Source organism: Piliocolobus tephrosceles, chromosome 13 (assembly GCF_002776525.5).
Source record: "Piliocolobus tephrosceles isolate RC106 chromosome 13, ASM277652v3, whole genome shotgun sequence".
NCBI classification, from domain to species: domain Eukaryota; kingdom Metazoa; phylum Chordata; class Mammalia; order Primates; family Cercopithecidae; genus Piliocolobus; species Piliocolobus tephrosceles.
The window spans coordinates 7,287,263-7,307,195 of NC_045446.1; the positions used below are offsets into that span (position 1 = coordinate 7,287,263).

The 19,933-nt window shown below is 47.6% G+C and overlaps 2 protein-coding genes across 6 annotated transcripts in view; one reads left to right on the top strand and one right to left on the bottom strand.

Annotated features, from left to right (window-relative positions):
- The window catches only part of LOC111533669 (pyruvate carboxylase, mitochondrial-like), a 1,148,173-nt gene that overhangs the window by 111,281 nt on the left and 1,016,959 nt on the right, over positions 1–19,933 (top strand). The window lies entirely within an intron of this gene.
- Positions 379–19,933, bottom strand: part of RCE1 (Ras converting CAAX endopeptidase 1) — a 92,025-nt gene continuing 72,470 nt past the window's right edge. For 2 of the 5 annotated variants that reach the window (XM_031933912.1, XM_031933913.1), the window contains 10 exons: positions 8,185–8,260; positions 3,816–4,036; positions 3,250–3,716; positions 3,015–3,117; positions 2,844–2,927; positions 2,514–2,592; positions 1,846–2,013; positions 1,645–1,716; positions 1,321–1,383; positions 379–1,049 (listed from right to left, as the gene is read on the bottom strand). In XM_031933912.1, the coding sequence (XP_031789772.1) occupies positions 814–1,049; positions 1,321–1,383; positions 1,645–1,716; positions 1,846–2,013; positions 2,514–2,592; positions 2,844–2,927; positions 3,015–3,117; positions 3,250–3,434 (990 nt within the window). In that variant the 5' untranslated portion in view covers positions 3,435–3,716; positions 3,816–4,036; positions 8,185–8,260 and the 3' untranslated portion in view covers positions 379–813. Of the gene's footprint in view, positions 1,050–1,320; positions 1,384–1,644; positions 1,717–1,845; positions 2,014–2,513; positions 2,593–2,843; positions 2,928–3,014; positions 3,118–3,249; positions 4,037–8,184; positions 8,261–19,933 lie in introns of those variants that run through there. The other 3 variants (XM_023186311.3, XM_023186309.3, XM_031933914.1) reach the window with 3 other exon arrangements.

The following is a 19,933-nucleotide window of genomic DNA, read 5'->3' on the forward strand; positions in this document are numbered from 1 at the left end:
GGCTTCAGGCCAATCCTCCTCCCCTCAGAGGAGACAGCTCGGAGGCTCCATTGCTGAGGTCAGGGCCAGGGCCATGGTTCCCTCCCTGACCCATCAGCCAAGCCACAGGCCCCAGGACCAGCAGGGCTCACAGCTGCTACCTGCAGTCTCAGACCCACCCACACTAGGACTTTGGGGCATGGCTCAGGGAGGAGGAAGCCACAGGCCCCAGCAACCAGAGCTCCCAGCCCCGTCTGTACTCCAGGGAACTACCTGCCGGGATGCACCGCCCAGGTGTCACTGTTGAAGGTAGCTGGGACAGGTGGTGGGCACACTCCTCAGAGTTGCCTAGAGTCCTCACACAAGATCCCAAATAGACCGATTCCCAAAGGTCCAAGGCCATGTTACCCAAGTTAAATCTCTTTAATATCCCAATACAAAGTCCTGATGCAAAAAGACAATGAGAAAACCCAGGAAGTTGGGGGGTGGGGGTGGGGAGAGGTTTTATAAATAAAAACCCCCGAGCAGCTTTTCAGAGGCAGAGGAGCTAAGAGAAGCAGCAGTCCAAAGTGAGGGAGGGAGGGTGTGGCTCCTGGGACCTGCCCCTTGTCCCCTCACTCACAGCTGCTCGTAAACACCCCTTTCAAAAGGGGCTGCACCCTTTGGATATCTGCTCCTTTCTCTTGGTCCCTGGGATTCAACTAGCTCTGGCTTCAATCCCCTACAAAAATTCCTGAGATCTCGGGGACCCCAGCCAGTCCCTCCCCTGCAGTACCCCTTGGTGGGGAGGGCTGGGGAGCCGGTGAGAGTTCATATCGTATCCAGGAGCGTAGGTCAGGAGCACAGGGGAGCCTCTGAGTCCCCTGCCCGCTCCAAAAGCACACAAAGGGGAAGGCTGCCGTAGAGCTTAGGGTCCGTGAGGGGCTGGAGCAGAAGCAGGAAGAGTCCCACACCCAAGGCATAGCCTGCCAGCAGGGGCCGCCTCTGCGGGTGCTCCAAGGCCGCGCAAACAGCCGGGAAACCCATGTAATTGCAGAAGGAATGGCAGAGAACTGGCCCAATCAGGTGTCCTGGGGAAAAGAGACAGCAACTCAGGGAGCAGCCCTACCACCACCTCTGGCCCTTCTAGGGCTAGTGACCCTCATCCCCTGAAACAGGAGATCAAGATCCCACTACCCCAGCCATCCACCCACACACCACGGCCTCTGCTCCTTTCCACCTCTCAGACCAGCCTGTCTCAAGGACTGGAATAGAAGAACTTGTTCCTAGAACAAACAGTATTCCCATTCTCCCACCCGCTCCTGTGGGCCCCCAGGGACCCATGAGGGACTGAGGACCAACCTGTGCGGATGAAGAGGAAAGCAGTGTAGGCACCGAAGACGGCTGTGTAGGAGAACTGGAACGCTGGAGACGGGGAGGCCGCGAGTGACCACACCTGCACACCCTTCCTGCCCCCGCACTGCACACCCATCAGCCAAAGATCCACCATCCCCTCCACCCAGGGCAGTGGCTGCCTGCCCCACCACCTACAGCTGTCCTGCACCCCAACTCCCACGGTCAGTGGCCCCTCCAATACTGTAGCCCTCAGTTCCCAATTCCTTCTCCAGAGTGGCCATTAGGGACATCATCACACACCCTGACCCAGGCCAGCTGGCCAGGACTCACCAGCAGACAAGAAGATGCTCCCCACACTGCTCTGGCGGAAACGCAGCTGCTCAATAATGTGGTGAAAATGGGCTGGGAGAAAGGTGACAATCACATCACAGTCATTCCTCCCAGCCTCCCTCCTAGGCCTGCCCCTCACCTCAAGCCCCCTTCTCAGCTCTCATGCCGAGAACACACCAGGACCAAGTTGGCCAGACTCACCAACTCCAAAAAAGAGCGGGCAGGTGAACACAGCAGGGCCCAGGCCCATGCACGGTGCTAACATAGGCAGCATACACGCCCGGAACACCAGCTCCTCTGTCAGGGGGGCGATCACTTGGTTCCGCAGCCAACGCATGTCTGTGAGGCAGCGGGCCCAGGAGCGCGGGGCTGCAGAAGGAATTCAGGATAAGCTGTGAGTGACGGGCTATTGGACAATGAGACCCCAGAGGCTCCAAGGGCTCCTCTCCCACAACTTCACCCTGGTCAAACTCAGGTTAGGCATCAATACTCCTGAGGACAGGGATGTGGACCCAACATAAACCCAATGTCTCGAGACGACCTGAAGGGAAGGCATTAGCTGAGGCAGGGCATCCTGGAAGTAAACTCTGGACACACCAAAATTTAACCAAGACCAGCACTGATTGGGGAAGCAGGGGACAGTGCTCTCTGGTCCACACCAAATGCAGCTGGGGGTTCCCAGGGAACTCCTTGAACGTTGGGAATCAACCCTCAGAGGCCATCTAGCTCTGTTTCCAGTTTACCGATGAGAAAACACACCCAGAGAGAGAACATTTCACGTGTCCAGATCACACCCTGAGCCCGCTGACTGCCTGCCCCATTGTCCTGGACTGCCTGTGCCTACCTTCCCTTCAGCCGTTAAGACTCACCCAGGACAACCTTCAGCCCATCTGCCAGGTCACAAGGGCAATCCATAGAGAGCTGCATCAGTGGGCCCAGGAAAAGAATCTGAGGGCAAGAAAACACTTTCACCACAACCCCCCGCTTTTGCCCAGACCCTTGCCCATGCCCCTGAGACTCCAAGCTTGAAATCCTCTCAGCCAGCATTTCCAGACCATGCATACCGGAGAACCCTGGGGCCATCTCAAAAGCCCTGTCTCCCATCAGCCAAAAACCGAATACAATCAAGAGGAGTCCAAGGCACTGCGCATCAGGCTGATACCAAAGACCAGAAGAAAAAATACAAAAGGAGCACTCACCATGGTCAGCAACAGGGGCAGCAGCGCCGCTGGGAAAATGCCCTCCAGCCTGAAGCCCATCAGGGTGAGCAGGGATGTGCCTGGCTGAGCCACAGGAAAGGGGGCATCAGTCTTGCTTCCTCCCCCAAAGACCCCTGAGTTCTCTCCCCCTTTGCCCCGCCTCCTTCGCACCTGGATGCCTGTGAGTTCCCTCCAGAGCAGCACGCACAGGGGTGAGAGACTGGACACCACCAGGACGCTGGTGAAGCGCCGCTTGATGACGGCGGGATGGTCCCTACGGAGGAGACAGTAAGTTCAGGGGGCCCACGGCTGCCCATCAGCGCGGCCCCGCCCCCGGCTCGCCCAAGCTCCGCCTGCAACCCCGCCTCGCGGAGGCGCGGGTTCCGGCCGCGCGCAGACCCCGCACCTGGGCAGTTCGCTCTTCCAGACATAGAGGCTGCCCACGTAGGAGCAGGCGAGGCTGAGGCAGGAGAACACTGACACCCAGCAACACAGCCCGGGGCCCGGGCCGCCCAGCGCTGCCGACTCAGGCGGCCGCTCCGGCCGCGACACCGACAGCAGGCGCAGCCCGTCCCCGCCCAGCGCCGCCATTGCGCCTTGACCCGCGGCGCGCACCAGTGACGCAGTCCCAGGGAGGTGTGGGTGACGTCAGGCCGCGGCGCGGCTCCAGGCCCCGCCCCACCCAGGCCCGACGCGGAAGCAGACGCGGAAGCGGACTCCGTGAGCGCGGAGCAGCTTTATTAAACCACGGGACAGCGGTTGCCCGCAGCCTCCGGATCCTTGGGCACTTGCGGAAGGGGACCCGGCTCAGGGCCCAGGGCTGGGACTCAGCCACTCCGACAGGTTGGAGACCTCCTGCAGCCACAGCACGTCCTGCGGGAACAACGGGGCCCGGGGTGAGGACCCCTCGGCAGCGGCCCGTGGCCCGCACCTCCCGCCGCACCCTTCCCTGCGCAGCGCTCGCTCGGTTACCTCCAGGCGGCTCCCAAGGCTCACCCTGCCCGGTGCCAGGGCTCTGCCGTGAGCCTTGAGGGCCGCCCTTCCGCTAGGAGTGAGGGGGGCCGCGGTGGCCTCCGGGCGGCGCGGGGCGGCCTCTGACGGGCTCGGGGCCCTGGCGGAGTGTAGAGCTCGCATCTCCTCCATGCGGAGGCTGCCCCTCTTGAGCCTCTTGTTTTCTGCTTGCCCGTTGGTACCTAGGAGAAAACAAGCCACCTTCATCTTACTTTCATGGCCCTGTGTTAGGAAGACCCTTGGGTAGGGGGAAGCCTGGGAGAAGGGGTGCCGAGGGGCTCTTCCCACCGCATCCCTGTCAGCAGGTCCCATCCACACCAAAACCCTGCAGCTCCGGGCGCTTCAGGAGCAGCCTGAGGCTTCAAAGAGGTTTCAGGGCCTCCCTATTCTCTCACCCAGGCAGGAGATTGTCTCGAGCCCTCACGTGGGGGACTCGGGCCGCTCAGTAGCTTTCTGCACACAGATTCTTTTGGAGTCTGCACTGACAAGCTCCCCTCCCTGCCAGCCTGTCCCCCCCTCACCTCTCTGGCCTCAGTTCCGTCTCCCTTAGTTGCTAACGTTGCATTGGGCAGTGCCCATAGGCAGCTTTCCTACTCTTAACTGATTCATTTGTCATCTTAAAGCGAGTTTAGATGGATAGATTCTTCCAGAGCAGGTCCTGGGGATGCAGATCAATGAGCTTTTCCCTGAGAGAAGCTCACAGATGCTAGGAGGGATGCAAACCTGTGTACAAAGCCCAGGGTTAGAACAGAGAAGGGAGCTGACCACTGCTGCATGTGAAGAAAGGTTTCCCTGAGGAGATAACCTGAGCTGGGCTTTTTTGTTTTTTTGAGACAGGGTCTTGCTCTGTTGCCCAGGCTGGAGTGCAGTGGCGCAATCCTGGCTCACTGCAGCCTGACCTCTTGGGCTCAAGCGATCCTACTGCCTTAGCTTCAGCTTCCCGAGTACCAGGGACCACAGGCGCGTGCCACCACACCAGCTAATTTTTTTTACTTTTTGTAGAGATGGTCTCACCGTGTTGCCCAGACTGGTCTCAAGCTGTCCTCCCGCCCCAGCTCCCCAAAGTGACGGTATTACAGGCATAAGCCACCACTCCTGTCCCAGAGCTGGGTTTTGAAGTATGAAGAGTGATATGCCAGACAGACAAAGGAGAGAAGGGGAATTTCATGCTGAAAGTTACGCAAGTAATCTTTATGCAAAGGCATAAAACAACCTCCTACATAAATTTTTACTCTATACAGATGGGGTCTCGCCTGTCACCTAGGCTGGAGTGCAGTGGCACGATCATAGCTCACTGCAGCTTTGAACTCATCCTCTCCAGTAGCTGGGACTAGAGGCACACACCACCATGCCGGGCTAGAAACAGATTTTCATCTGTAAGAGACAGGAAGCCAATAAAGAGTTTTAAGCACTGGTGAAATATATTGGTAATTTTGTACTTCAGAAAGATTGTTCTTTCAAAGGCGTGGCTTAGATCAAACTAGAGATAGGAAGACCTTAAGAGCCCACTTCCACAACAGTGAAGACAGTGGGGATGGAGGCGTCACCAGGAATCAGAAGTGTTCATCAGGCCTAAGTGACAGGCCTTGGTGAGCACCTGGATGTGGGAGAGGCCTCTTGGCTGGGTGAGGTGGCTCACGCCTGTAATCCCAGCACTTTGGGGGGCCAAGGTGGGCAGATCACGAGGTCAGGAGATCAAGACCATCCTGGCCAACATGGTGAAACCCCGTCTCTACTAAAAATACAAAAATTAGCTGGTTATGGTGGTGGGCACCTGTAATCCCAGCTACTCAGAGGCTGAGGCAAGAGAATCACTTGAACCTGGGAGGCAGAGGTTGCAGTGAGCTGAGATCACGCCACTGCACTCCAGCCTGGGCAACAGAGGGAGACTTTCTCTCAAAAAAAAAAAAAAAAAAAATGAGAGGCCTCTTGAATTAATCCAAGATGTCAGATGTGATAAATTGGATAGTGTGCTATTAATCATGACAGAGACCAAAGTCTCTTTAGTCAGGAGAGAGGAAACTGAGGTACCAATGGGACCTCCATGAGGAGCTGCCTAGTGAGCAAATGAATCTCCCAACTGGCACTCAGCAGAGGCCTTGGCTGGTCACACCAATTTGAGAGTCCTGAGCCCAGAGGCAGGGGTCAGCAGCTGGGATGGAAGATAGCTGGATGGGAGAGCAGGATAAGCACTATTTAGGCATGACCAGAAGAAAGTAGGTGAAGAGAAAAGCCCAGAGGGAAAAACCAGGCGAGTCATAGTCTTACAGTGCCAAATTTTGCACATAGTTCAGATACAATGAAGATAAATGCAAATTTTGGTAATTAAGAGGCCTTCCCTAAGGGGAGAAGTTTCAGAGGCCACAGAGAAAGCAAGTACCCTAAGTGATGGAGAGAATGAGAGGAAGAAAGGGAGACAGGGTGCATGTAGCTTATGGTTTTGAGACCCTTGGATGAGATGTGATGGCAAGAGGTGGAGGAAATTCAAGGTCATGGGAGATTTTCTTCTGACAAAATGACCTCCTGAGGGAAAGGAACTCAGAGGAGAGCTGAAGGTGCAGCAGTGATAACTGATGCAAGCAGGTCCTGAGAGAGCAGGAGGATGATCCCATGATGAGGTTCTGCAGTGGGAGGGTACAAGTTGGGTGAGTTTACTGAGAAAAGAGATCAATGAGTAGGAAGCAGGAGGCAGAGACTGGGTAGATTTTTTAAAGAATGGAGTAGCCACTGAGGGGCGAAGGCCAGAAAGGCAAGGGGAAGGACTGACAAACCAAAGGCTCCTGACAAACCAAAGGCTCCTGAGTGAGTGGACCCCGGATGGATGGTGGCATCAACCCACAGTTTGGCAATTTTCTTCAGCAGGGCTGCCCATGTGAGTCACAGAATGGATGCTGATGAGAGCCACAGGTCTGTAGGGCAGAATAGCCCAAGTCATCCTCCAGGGGTTCCACCAGATTATAAACGCCTAGATTTTAAAGCTCATGTTGCACACTGGAGAAAACACGGGCTTTGGAGGCAGCAAGCTGAAAGTCATTACCTCCTGCTAAGCATTCTGCCTGACCTGAGCCTGGGTCCTCTGGTTTGTTAGGATCCATGCCTCCCCCCGCCCCCAGAAGGGCACTGTAAAGACTAAACGAGGTATGGTCTGTGGAAGACCCCAGCATCCACAGAATTAAATGTTAATTTTTTTCCTTATATGGGAAGATATTTATTCTTTTGTCTCTTCTGACTGCATAAATACTGAATTGTATGTATCATACTTGCATTTTTTTAAATCTCCAAATCTAAACTTACAAAAATAGATTCTTTGCTTTGTACAAGCGTTCACAGCAGGATTCTTTTCAGTAGCAACAGCCCCCACAACATTTAAAACATGGTTCAGTTGACAGTGATTTCAGGGACACATCTTTAAATGTATGTGTTGTAGTTGTGACCCTAGAAAGAGGGATTTACCAACCAAGCATTGGTGCTGAAGTCACAATCCCCAACTTCCCTTGACCCAGATACTGTTTTATCTGAAGGTCTCAGGATCTGTAGGAGGGCATCCCTGCTAATTCAGCTCTTCCAGAGACAGCAGAGCTAGGCTGCCTGGGTTTGAATTCTGGCTCTGTCATTTACTGGCTGTGTAGCCTTGGGTAAGTTTATTGATACCTGTGGGCCTCAATTTCCTCATATGTAAAATGAGAGTTAATAACAATACCTATAGCTCCTAGGATTGTTTTGAGAACTAAGAGCATTAGTACATTTTAAAAGCTCAGAATAGTACCTGGCACCTCTGCTAGTGACTGAACGTGAGAGCTGCTGTACCCCTGTTGCTGCAGGCTGGGAAGGCTGTTTAAGTATTGCGAGAGACATGTATGGAGAAAAGACTTCGGTATAATTGCCATCACAACACACGCACTGACACTTCCCCATAACACACATTAAGAGTGCCGTGGTGCCTGCTCCTGGGAGCAGCCTCCAAATCCCAAATCATAATAGTAACCAAAATGAGGGGAGCTGCAGCATCAACCCCAGTGATCAAGAAAAGATGTGAAGGAACCACCTGGATTCAGGGCACTGAATCTGCGTATTACCTACCCGCATCCCATCGTGTGCAGCTATCTGTAACTGCACAGACTGTATTACAAAGTTCTAGTCCTGTCCTAACATCTTCTGGAGGGAATAACTGCTGCTGCCTTGAAGACCCACAGTGGCAGCAATAGCTCACTAAATTGCAGAAGGACGCCGCTGTAGTAGTAGGTATAGTGGAATAGTTTGAAAGTTTGAACTCACGTTTTTTACTTCCCCAGCTGCAGTCCAGGGCTTACTTGAAAAGCTAAAACCTTACCTGCTAGGAGCTCCCGGCTGCTGTTATCAGGTACGTCCTCAGTGCCCTGGGCTGAGTCCTTTTTCTCTAGGGTTAGCTGTTTAAAAAAATTAGAAGTCCTAAGTGAGTTTTGCAGAAACATGAACGAGCCCTAGTGAAACAGGAGTGTGCCTGGTGGCTTCACTGACCTCACAAGGTTATCTGCCCTCAACTGGAACTCCTTCTTCCTCCTGGCTCATGAATCCCCCTACCCACCCTCCAGTCTTCAAGGTTTCCCTCTGTGGATCCTTCTGCACTCTGGCCACTCACGGTACATCCTTTCTTCTCTGAGGTCCAGTCTCTTGGCTACTGCCTGCCCATTCCTCGGGCTCTGTGTACTCTGCAAGTATCCTGTGTGCCCGTTCATCAAGTAATGTGCATATGTCCATTTTCTACACCCTAAATCCCTTCAATGGCTAGGGCCATCATGCCTGTATCACTTTACAGCTACCCGAGTGCCTTACACAAGGTAAGTTTGAGAGAGTCAAACCTGGGAAGCCACAGGGTGTGTCATCTGTAGCCTCCTAGAGCCCTGCCACACTGGTTAGTTCAATAATTTGCACAGAGAAAAAGAGATACTTACTGAGACCAGGACCCAATTCTCCCAGCTCCTTTTCAAGAATACAGATGTATAAAAATAGATATCCTCTTCTCAAAATTAAAAATTTGTGGCCCGGCGCAGTGGCTCATCCCAGCACTTTGGGAAGCCAAGGCAGGCGGATCACCTGAGGTAAGGAGTTCGAGACTAGCCTGGCCAACATGGTGAAACCCCACCTGTACTAAAAATACAAAAATTAGCTGGCCATGGTGGCAGGCGCCTGTAATCCCAGCTACTCAGGAGGCTGAGGCAGGAAAATTGCTTGAACCTGGGAGGTGGAGGTTGCAGTGAGCTGAGATCACGCCATTGCACTCCAGCATGGGTGACGAGTCAGACTCCATCTCAAAAAAAAAAGAAAATTAAAAATTTGTGCTTCCTGGCCGGGTGCAGTGGCTCAAGCCTGTAATCCCAGCACTTTGGGAGGCTGAGGCAGGAGGATCACAAGGTCAGGAGATAGAGACCATCCTGGCTAACACGGTGAAACCCCACCTCTACTAAAAATACAAAAAAAAAAAAAAATTGCATTGGGAGTTATACCTAATGTAAATGACGAGTTGCTGGGTGCTGACAAGTTGATGGGTGCAGCACACCAACATGGCACAAGTATACATATGTAACAAACCTGCACGTTACGCACATGTACCCTAGAACTTAAAGTATAATAATTAAAAAAAAAAATACAAAAAAATTAGCCGGGCATGGTGGCGGGCGCCTGTAATCCCAGCTACTCAGGAGGCTGAGGCAGGAGAACTGCGTGAACCTGGGAGGTGGAGCTTGCAGTGAGCCAAGATGGCGCCACTGCACTCCAGCCTGGGCGACAGAGCAAGACTTCATCTCAAAAAAAATAAAAATAAAATAAAATTTGTGCTTCCCAGGAACAAAAGTGAAAAAATCCACCAGAATGGGAGAAAACGTTTACAAATCATACCTGCTAAGGAACTTTCATCCAAATTAAAGAACGCTTTTAAAAATTTATTTATAGGCCAGGCACGGTGGCTCACGCCTGTAATCCCAGCACTTTGGGAGGCTGAGCCAGGCGGATCATGAAGTCAGGAGTTTGAGACCAACCTGACCAACATGGTGAAGCCCCGTCTCTACTTAAAATACAAAAATTAGGCATGGTGGCTCACACCTGTAATCCCAGCTACTCAGGAGGCTGAGGCAGAAGATTCACTTGAACCCGAGAGGCAGAGGTTGCAGTGAGCCGAGATCACTCCACTGCACTCCAGCCTGGGTGACGGAGTAAGAATCCGTCTCAAAAAAAAAAAATGTATATTTTTTGTAGTGACGCAGTCTCACTGTGTTGCCCAGGCTGGTCTTAAACTCCTGGGCTCAAGTGATCCTCCCACCTCAGCCTCCCGAAGTGCTGGGATTACAAGTATGAGCCACCATGCCTGGCCCAGGGTAAAGAACTCTCATAACTCAGTAATTTAACAAACCAATTTAAAAGTGGGCAAAAGATTTGAATAGACATTTCTTCAAAGAAGATATATAAATGGCCAATAAACACATGGAAAAGATACTCAGCATCAATATTCATTAGAGAAATGCAAATCAAAACCACGAAATTACTTCACATGCACTAGAATGGCAATAAGAAAAATAATGACATCAGTTAATGAGGGTATAGAGATATTGGAAGCATCACACAGTGCTGGCAGGAATGTAAAATGGTGCAGACCATGGAAATCGGCTAGAAAGTTCTTTAAAAAGTTAAAACATAGTGTTACCATATGACTCAGCAATTCTACTCCTAGATAGATACCCAAGAGAGTTACAGGCATGTCCACACAAAAGTGTTCGTAACAGCATATTCATAATAGCTAAAAAGTGGAAAAAAAACTTGTGTTAATCAACTAATTAATGAATAAAATGTGGTATATCCATACAACGGACTATTATTCAGCCATAAAAATGATGAAATTGTTATATGTTATATGGTACAACATAGGTGAACCTTAGAAACACGCTAAATGAAAGAAGTCACATAAAGGCCCTATGTTGTATGGTTCCATCTATATGAAGTGTCCAGAATAGGCAAATCCACAGAGATGGGAAGTATACTAGTGGTTGCCAGGGACTGAAGGGAGACGGGAACTGGGACTCACTGTGAACAGGTACTGCTAATGGCATGATGGAGATGTTCTGTAATTTAGTGGTGATGGCTGCACAGCACAGTGAATATACTTAATGAGTTTTATTCTTTAAAGTGGTAAATTTTATGGTATATGAATTATCTCCATAGGAGACCTATCATATATTGTTTACTAAAATAAGTTTTAGTTCCCAAGTAATTACATTCCGAGGAACATAGGAAGGGCAAAAGTAATCCTAAAGACGTGAAGAAACAGGATATTTTCTAAACATTTTTATCTTGAATTTTTTTTTTCTTTTTGCTTTAGCTTGGAAAATCTCATGTCATAGATAAATCTTTCTCCTATCTTGAAATTGGTCTTATCAAGGAACTACCCACATTGAGATATGAAGCTCTGGGCCTCTCTGGGAGCCTTGCATACCCTTCATTAATCACCTGGTTCCCCAGATAAAACAGCCCTGACCTCAGGATACACTTCCTTGGATTTAACATTCTATGGGACATTTATTTCTAGTCTACCCCTCCCCCCACCCACCGGAAACAATGCCTTTCCTTAGAAAATTGCCTCCTTGTTACTACTCCTGCTCATTCTGGGTTTAAATTCTCAGTCCCTACATACACCTATGACACTAAACCCTGGAGTACGATCTTGTTCACTCCATCCTGGCCCACTGTCTCTGTTCCAACATTCAAGCTTAGAATATCCACTCTTAGCCAGGTGCAGTGATGCACTCCTGTAGTTCCAGTTACCCAGGAGGCTGACACAGGAGGATCACTTAAGCCCAGGAGTTCGAGGCTGTAGTGCACCATGATCACACCTATGAATAGTCACTGCACTCCAGCCTGGGCAACATAGCGGGAACCTGTTTCTAAAAAAATAAAAACAAAATACCCTTTCCATTTCTGCATGACCTTTCCCTGAATATATTCACTCTAAATACACACTCCCTCATTTTTTCAGTTCCTCAATAGAGCATATAATAGATGATTTTCTTCCCTATTACTCAAGAGGTCAGCTGTTCTACCTTTCCTGTTTAGAAATGTAAACAGAATGGCCCAGAGGTGAAAGCATTTGACCTATCATCCTTAGTGTTGTAGTTCTAGCTGAAGCCACTGGGTGCCACTCTTGTACCACTAACAAGTTAGTTATCACTAAATGGCCATTACCAGAGGGAAACCTGATGAGGATGTTGAGTGGAGAAGCATCGGTTCTACTCAATGACCTGGATCACTCATCTGCCCTGGGCTTGCAACCCAGTCCTCTGTGTTAACAATATTACCAGGCTTCAGAGCCAGGAGATCTCAGTACAAATTCTAGCCTTGCTATTTACTGACTGTGTGATTCTGGGCAAACTATGAAAGTTCTGTAATCAGTTTCCTCATCTTTAAAGTGGGAAAACTATGACCTAACTTATAACATCTTTGCAGAGATTAAAATGAAAATCTCGGCACAGATTAGGGATTCAGTAAGTGTTCCTTCTTTTCAAGACCTATGACTACTGGTAAGACCTTGAGTTCACTAGCCATCTGCCAAATTAATTGGGCTATGAATGGCCCTGAGGCTGTGAGCCATGACTATAGCAAAAGAACAGGGTAAAAAGAGGTCAGATCTTTTTTTTTTTTTTTTTTTTTTTTTTTTTTTGAGACAAGAGTCTTACTTTGTCACCCAGGCTGGAGTGCAGTGGCACGATCTTGGCTCACTGCAACCTCCACCCCCTAGGTTCAAGCAATTCTCATGTCTCACCCTCCTGAGTAGCTGAGACTTACAAAGCATGTGCCAGCAGGCCCAGCTACTTTTTTTATTTTTAGTAGAGACAGGATTTTGCCATGTTGGCCAGGCAGGTTTCAAACTCCTGACCTCAAGTGATCCACCTACCTTGCCCTCCTAGAGTGCTGAGATTACAGGAGTGAGCCACTGCGCCTGGCCCAGATTACCTTTTTTAGGTCTTACTGGGATACTAGAGGCCCAAGTAAAAGGAATTCAGAGGCTGAAACACTCCTAGATCCTGAGGAGTCCCTCTGCCCATATATCCTGGGTCCTATGATAACAGCACATGCCTTACCCTGAACCTGTCCCTAGAAAGCTGAAGATGTGGATGGCTGTAGTGAACTGCATTCTCCCCCACCCCAAATATGTCCAAATTCTAACCCCCAGAATTTGTGAATGTGAGCTTGAGAAAAGTCTCAAATTGTAATTCCGGATTGCAGGATGGGATCAGCCTGGATTTAGGGTGGGCCCTAAATCCCTAATTACCCGCCTGTAATCCCAGCACTTTGAGAGGCCAAAAAGCAGCCAGATCACCTGAGGTTAGGAGTTCAAGACCAGCCTGGCCAACATGGCAAAACCCTGTCTCTACTAAAAATACAAAAATTAGTCGGGCATGGTGGTAGAGGCCTGTAATCCCAGCTACTCGGGAGGCTGAGGCAGGAGAATCACTTGAACACAGGAGGCAGAGGTTGCAGTGAGCTGAGATCGTGCCACTGCACTCTAGTCTGGGCGACAGAGCAAAACTCAGTCTCAAAAAAAAAAAAAAAAGCACAGATTTGAGAGAGAGGGAGAAAGCAATGTGAAGATGGAGTTGCAGTTTGGAGGTATGCAAGCTACAAGAAACCAAGGAACAGTTTTTATCAGAAGCTAGAAGAGGCAAGGCAAGGCAAGGAAGCACTCTCCTCTAGAAACTTTGGAGGGAGTGTGGCCCTACGAACACCTTGATTTTGGACTTCTGGCCTCCAGAACTGTGGCAGAATAAATTTGGGTTGTTCTTAAACCTTCAAGTTGATGTTAATTTCTGACAGCATTCCCAGAAAACTGATACAATGGATTTTAGCTTTATTTGCGCAAGGCGTGGACAGCAGCTTTCCAAGTCAGAGGGAAACTGGCAAGAGTATGTGCCGTGAAGCAGCTGAAAGGAACAGCAGACGCATTCCTGGGAAGTGCATCCTAGAAAGCACAGCCAGCCATGAAAGGTGTGGTGAAGGGAGCACTGACAGCTTTACTGCTGCTTTGTGCCTCTCTGGTCACACTGAAAAGGAGGATGGTCAAGTCCACGAGATGCTTTGATTCTTGGGTGCCTGGGCACCTGAACTTCCCCACCCAATCAGGCAAGCAGAAGTACAAGGGGCAGAGTAGATGCAGTAGAGGTACCAAAGGCCCTGTTACTCATTTTCTTAGAAATTGTGTCTATAGTTTTTATAACTATTGAGATATAAACTAACAGAGTAAACTGCATATATAGAAAATGTACAATTTTTTGTTTTCCTTTTTTTTTTTTTTTTTGAGACAGAGTCTCACCCTGTCGCCCAGGCTAGAGTGCACTGGCATGATCTCAGCTCACTGCAACCACTGCCACCCGGGTTCAAGCAATTCTCCTGTCTCAGCCACCCAAGTAGCTGGGATTATAGTGGTCTGCCACCACGCCTAGCTAATTTTTAAAATATTTTTAGTAGAGACAGGGTTTCACCATCTTAGCCAGACTGGTCTTGAACTCCTGACCTTGTGATCTACCCACCTCAGCGTCCCAAAGTGCTGGAATTACAGGCTTGAGCCACTGTGCCTGGCCGAAAATGTACAGTTTTTAAGTACACATGTACATACCTGTGAAACCATCACAGTCAACATAATGAACATACTCATCTCCCTGCAAGTGTCCTGCTGTCCTTTATAATAATTCCCTCCAACTCTTCCACCTCCCATCCTCTAGTAACCACTGACCTGTATAGATTAGTTGGCATTTTATAGAATTATATGTAAGTGCAATCAAACAGTATGTACTCCTTTATTTCTCCATTTTTTTCACTCGCCATGCTATTCAGAGATTCATCCATGTCACTGTATCAATAGTTCTTTCCTTTTATTGCCACATAGTATTCCTTTATATGAATCTATTACAATTTGTTTATCCATTTCCCTGTTGATACTGGGTTGTTTCTCATTTTGGGGGCTATAACAAAAGCGCCATGAAGATTTGTGTACAAGTCTTTGTGTGGAGATATGCTTTCATTTCTCTTGGGTAAATACCTAGGAGTGAAAGAACTATTCGGTCATATGATGGGTGTATATTTAACTTTTAAAGAAACTGCTGTTCTCCGAAGTGCTTGTACCATTTTTCATTTCCACAAACAGTGTATGTGAGTTCATTCTTCCACATGCTTGTCAACATGTGGCATAGTCAGTCCTTTTATTCCAGTGGTGTGAAATGATTACTTCATTATGGTTCTTTGAACTTTTGTTGCGACTGATGATGTTGGGCATCTTGTCTTTTTTTTTTTTTTTTTTTTTTTTTGAGACGGAGTCTCCCTCTGTCGCCCGGGCTGGAGTGCAGTGGCTGGATCTCAGTTCACGGCAAGCTCCGCCTCCCGGGTTCACGCCATTCTCCTGCCTCAGCCTCCGGAGTAGCTGGGACTACAGGCGCCCGCCACCTCGCCCGGCTAGATTTTTGTATATTTTAGTAGAGACGGGGTTTCACCGTGTTAGCCAGGATGGTCTCAATCTCCTGACCTCGTGATCCGCCCGTCTCCGCCTCCCAGAGTGCTGGGATTACAGGCGGCATCTTACGTCTTTATCTGCCATTTGTGTTTCTGTAGCTTCTTTCGTCAAGTATGTTCAAATATTTTGCCCATTTAAAAAAACTGGGTTGTGTTCTTATTAATGAGTTTTAAGAGTTCTTTATATATTGAGGATATTATGGTAAGATTTTTAAACATTGAATTTTAAAAATAGATACAGTACTATCAGGTACATGGGGTACTTCTTGAGTGAACTTCGTATCATTCAATGAATTTGTCCATTTCATCTAAGTTGTCAAATGTACTGTAAAGTTGTTCAGAATATTCTGATAATCCTTTTAATATCTGATGCTACCTTTCTGATTTCTGATACTGACAATTTGTGTTCATTCTTTTTATTCTGATTAGTCTGGCTAAATGTTTATCAATTTTGTTAATCTTCTAAATGAGCCCCCTTTTAGTTTCATTGATTTTTCTCTATTGTTTTTCTGGTTTCTATGTTACTGATTTCCATTCTGATCTTTATTATTTCATTTCTTCTGTTTAATTTGTGTTTAATTTGCTCTTCTTATTCCAGTTTCAGTTGGAAAGTGGTATCATGGATTTGAGCCTTTTTTTCTTTTCTAACACAGGCATTTTCCCCTCTAAATACTACATCAGCTGCATCCCACAAACTTTGATAATTTGCTTTTCCATTTAATTAAATTAAAATATTTCTAATATCGCTTTGATTTCTGTGTTTAACTCATAGGTTATTTATAAATGTGTCATTTAGTTTCCAAATATTTAGGGATTTTCTAGATATCTTTCTGTTACTGATTTTGCTGTAATAATTCTATTATAGTCAGAAACATACTTTTATGACTTAGATCCTTTAAAATGTATTGAGACATATTTAATGCCTTAGAATATGTTCTATCTTGCTAAAAGTGCCTTATGCACTTGAAAAGAATGCATATTCTTCTTCTGTGGCTGAACAGAGTGTTTTTAAAAATGCCAGTTAGGTCAAAGTGTTTGAAAGCATTGTTCTGACTTTGTCTCTACTTATCAAAACTATCAATTATTGAGAGAATTATTGTTGAAATCTCGAAATATAATTTTGGATTTGTCTATTTCTCCTTATATTTCTATTAGTTTTATGTATCTTTATTTATTTATTTTTGAGGCAGGGTCTCGCTGCCACCTAGATTGGAGTGTAGTGATGTCATTTTAGCTCATGGCAACCTCTGCCTCCTGGGCTCATGCAATTCTTCTACCTCAGCCTCCCAAGTAGCTGGGACTACAGGCATGTGCCACCATGCCTGGCTAATTTTTCTCTTTTTTTTGTAGAGACGGGGTTTTGCCATGTTACCCAGGCTGGTCTTGAACTCCTGGGGTCAAGTAATCCACCTACCTCGGCTTCCCAAAGTGTTGGGATTACAGGCGTGAGCCATCGTTCCCAGCCCCCCGTATCATGATTTTATTTGTTTCACTGTCACCCAGGCTGAAGTGCAGTGGTGTGATCTTGGTTCACTGCAACCTCTGTCTCCCGGGTTCAAGCAATTCTCCCGCCTCAGCCTCCTAAGTAGCTGGGATTACAGGTGCATGTCACCACACCCGGCTAATTTTCGTATTTTTAGTAGAGACGGGGTTTCACTATGTTGGCCAGGCTGGTCTCGAACTCCTGACCTCAGGTGGTCCACCTACCTCGGCCTCCCAAAGTGCTGGGATTACAGGCGTAGCCACCACACGTGGCCTGTATCATGTTTCCCTCCACCCCCCACCGCTGCCCTGTGCTTCCCCAAGACACAGTCTCACTCTGTCACTCTGGCTGGAGTGCAGTGGCATGATCTCAGCTCACTGCAACCTCTGCCTCCTGTATTCAAGCAATTCTCCCTCAGCCCCCCGACCCCCTCCGAGTAGCTGGGATTATAGGTGTGTGCCACCATGCCAGGCTAATTTTTATAATTTTAGTAGAGATGGGGTTTCACCATGTTGGCCAGGCTGCTCTCAAACTCCTGACCTTGTGATCCCCCCAATTTGGCCTCCCACAGGCATGAACCACAGTGCCCGGCCTGTATCATGTATTTTAAAGCTCTCTTAACATGTGCATGAAAGAGGAAAAAAAGAAAAAAAAAAAATGTGCATGAATGTTTAGGACTATTGTCTTTGTGATTAATTGATCTTTTCATTATTATGAAATCACTCTCTTAATCCCGGGTAATATGCTTTGATCTGAAATCTACTTTGATATTACAGTAGCTTCTTCAGCTCTATTTTATTAGGGAAAGCATGGCATATCTTTTCTAGACTTTGAATTTTTTTCTGTCTTTATATTTAAAGTGAGATTCTTGTACATGCATGTTGTTGGCTCTTGCTTCTTTACCCAGTCTAACAGTCTCTGCCTTTGTGTGTGTGTGTGTGTGTGTGTGTGTGTGTGTGTGTGTGTGTGTCTTTTATTATACTTTAAGTTCCAGGGTACATGTGTACAACATGCAGGTTACATATGTATACATGTGCCATGTTGGTGTGCTACACCCATTAACATTAGGTATTTCTCCTAATCCTATCCCTCCCCCCTCCCCCAACTCCATGACAGGCCCCGGTGTGTGATGTTCCCCACCCTATGTCCAAGTGTTCTCATTGTTCAGTTCCTACCTATGAGTGAGAACATGCGGTGTTTAGTTTTCTGTCCTTGCAATAGTTTGCTCAGAATGATGGTTTTGCTCAGAAAGATGGTTTCCAGCTTCATCCACGTCCCTACAAATGACATTAACTCATCTCTTTTTTATGGCTGCATAGCATTCCATGTATATATGTGCAACATTTTCTTAATCCAGTCTATCATTGATGGACATCTGGGTTCGTTCCAATCTTTGCTATTGTGAATAGTGCCACAATAAACATATGTGTGCATGTGTCTTTATAGCAGCATGATTTATACTCCTTTGTGTATATAACCAGTAATGGGATCACTGAGTCAAATGGTATTTCTAGTTCTAGATCCTTGAGGAATTGCCACACTGTCTTCCACAATGGTTGAACTAGTTTACAGTCCCACCAACGTGTAAAAGTGTTCCTATTTCTCCACATCCTCTGCAGCACCTGTTGTTTCCTGACTTTTTAATGATTGCCATTGTAACTGGTGTGAGATGGTATTTCATTGTGGTTTTGATTTGCATTTCTCTGATGGCCAGTGATGATGAGCATTTTTTCATGTGTCTGTTGGCTGCATAAATGTCTTCTTTTGAGAAGTGTTTGTTTGTATCCTTTGCCCACTTTTTGATGGGGTTGATTTTTTTCTTGTAAATTTGTTTATTTGTAGATTCTGGATATTAGCCCTTTGTCAGATGGGTAGATTGCAAAAATTTTTCTCCCATTCTGTAAGTTGCCTGTTCACTCTGATGGTAGTTTCTTTTGCTGTGCAGAAGCTCTTTAATTAGACCTCATTTGTCTATTTTGGCTTTTGTTGCCACTGCTTTTGGTGTCTTAGTCATGAAGTCCTTGCCCATGCCTATGTCCTGAATGGTACTGCCTAGGTTTTCTTCTAGAATTTTTATGGTTTTCTAGAGTTTTTATGGTTTTAGGTCTAACATTTAAGTATTTAATCCATCTTGAATTAATTTTTGTATAAGGTGTAAATCTCTGCCTTTTAATTGGATTATTCAGACCATTTACTTTTTTTTTTTTTTTTTTTTTTTTTGAGACAGGGTCTCACCCTGTCACTGAGGCTGGAGTGCAATGGTGCAATCCTGGTTCACTGCAACCTTTGCCTCCCATTCTCAAGTGATCCTCCCTGCCTCAGCCTCCCAAGTGGCTGAGACTACAGGTGCGCACCACCATACCGAGCTAATTTTTTTTCCTTCTTTTTGAGATGGAGTCTCGCTCTGTCACCCAGGCTGGAGTGCAGTGGTGCAATCTCGGCTCACTGCAGCCTTTGCCTCCTGGGTTCAAGGGATTCTCCTGCCTCAACCTCCCCAGTAGCTGGGACAACAGGTATGTGCCACCACACCCAGCTAATTTTTGTATTTTTAGTAGAGACAGAATTTCACCATGTGGGCCAGGCTGGTCTCAAATTCCTGGCCTCAAGTGATCCACCTGCCTTGGCCTCCCAAAGTGCTAGGATTGCAGGCATGAGCCACTGTGCCCAGCCTCAGCTTATTTTTTTTTTTTTTTTGAGACGGAGTATCGCTGCAATGCCTAGACTGGAGTGCAGTAGCGTGATCTTGGCTCACTGCAACCCCCGCTTCCTGGGTTCAGTCTCCCAAGTAGCTGGGACTACAGTGTGTGCCAACATGCCTGGCTAATTTTTATATTTTTAGTAGAGACGGGGTTTCACCATATTGGCCAGGCTGCTCTCGAAGTCCTGACCTCAAGTGATCCATCCACCTTGACCTCATAAAGTGCTGGGATTACAGACGTGAGCCACCGTGCCTGGTCTAATTTTTTAATACTTTGTAGAGACAGGGTTTCACCGTGTTGGCCAGACTAGTCTTGAACTCCTGAGCTCAAGCAATCTGCCTGTCTTGATCTCCCAATGTGCTGGGATTACA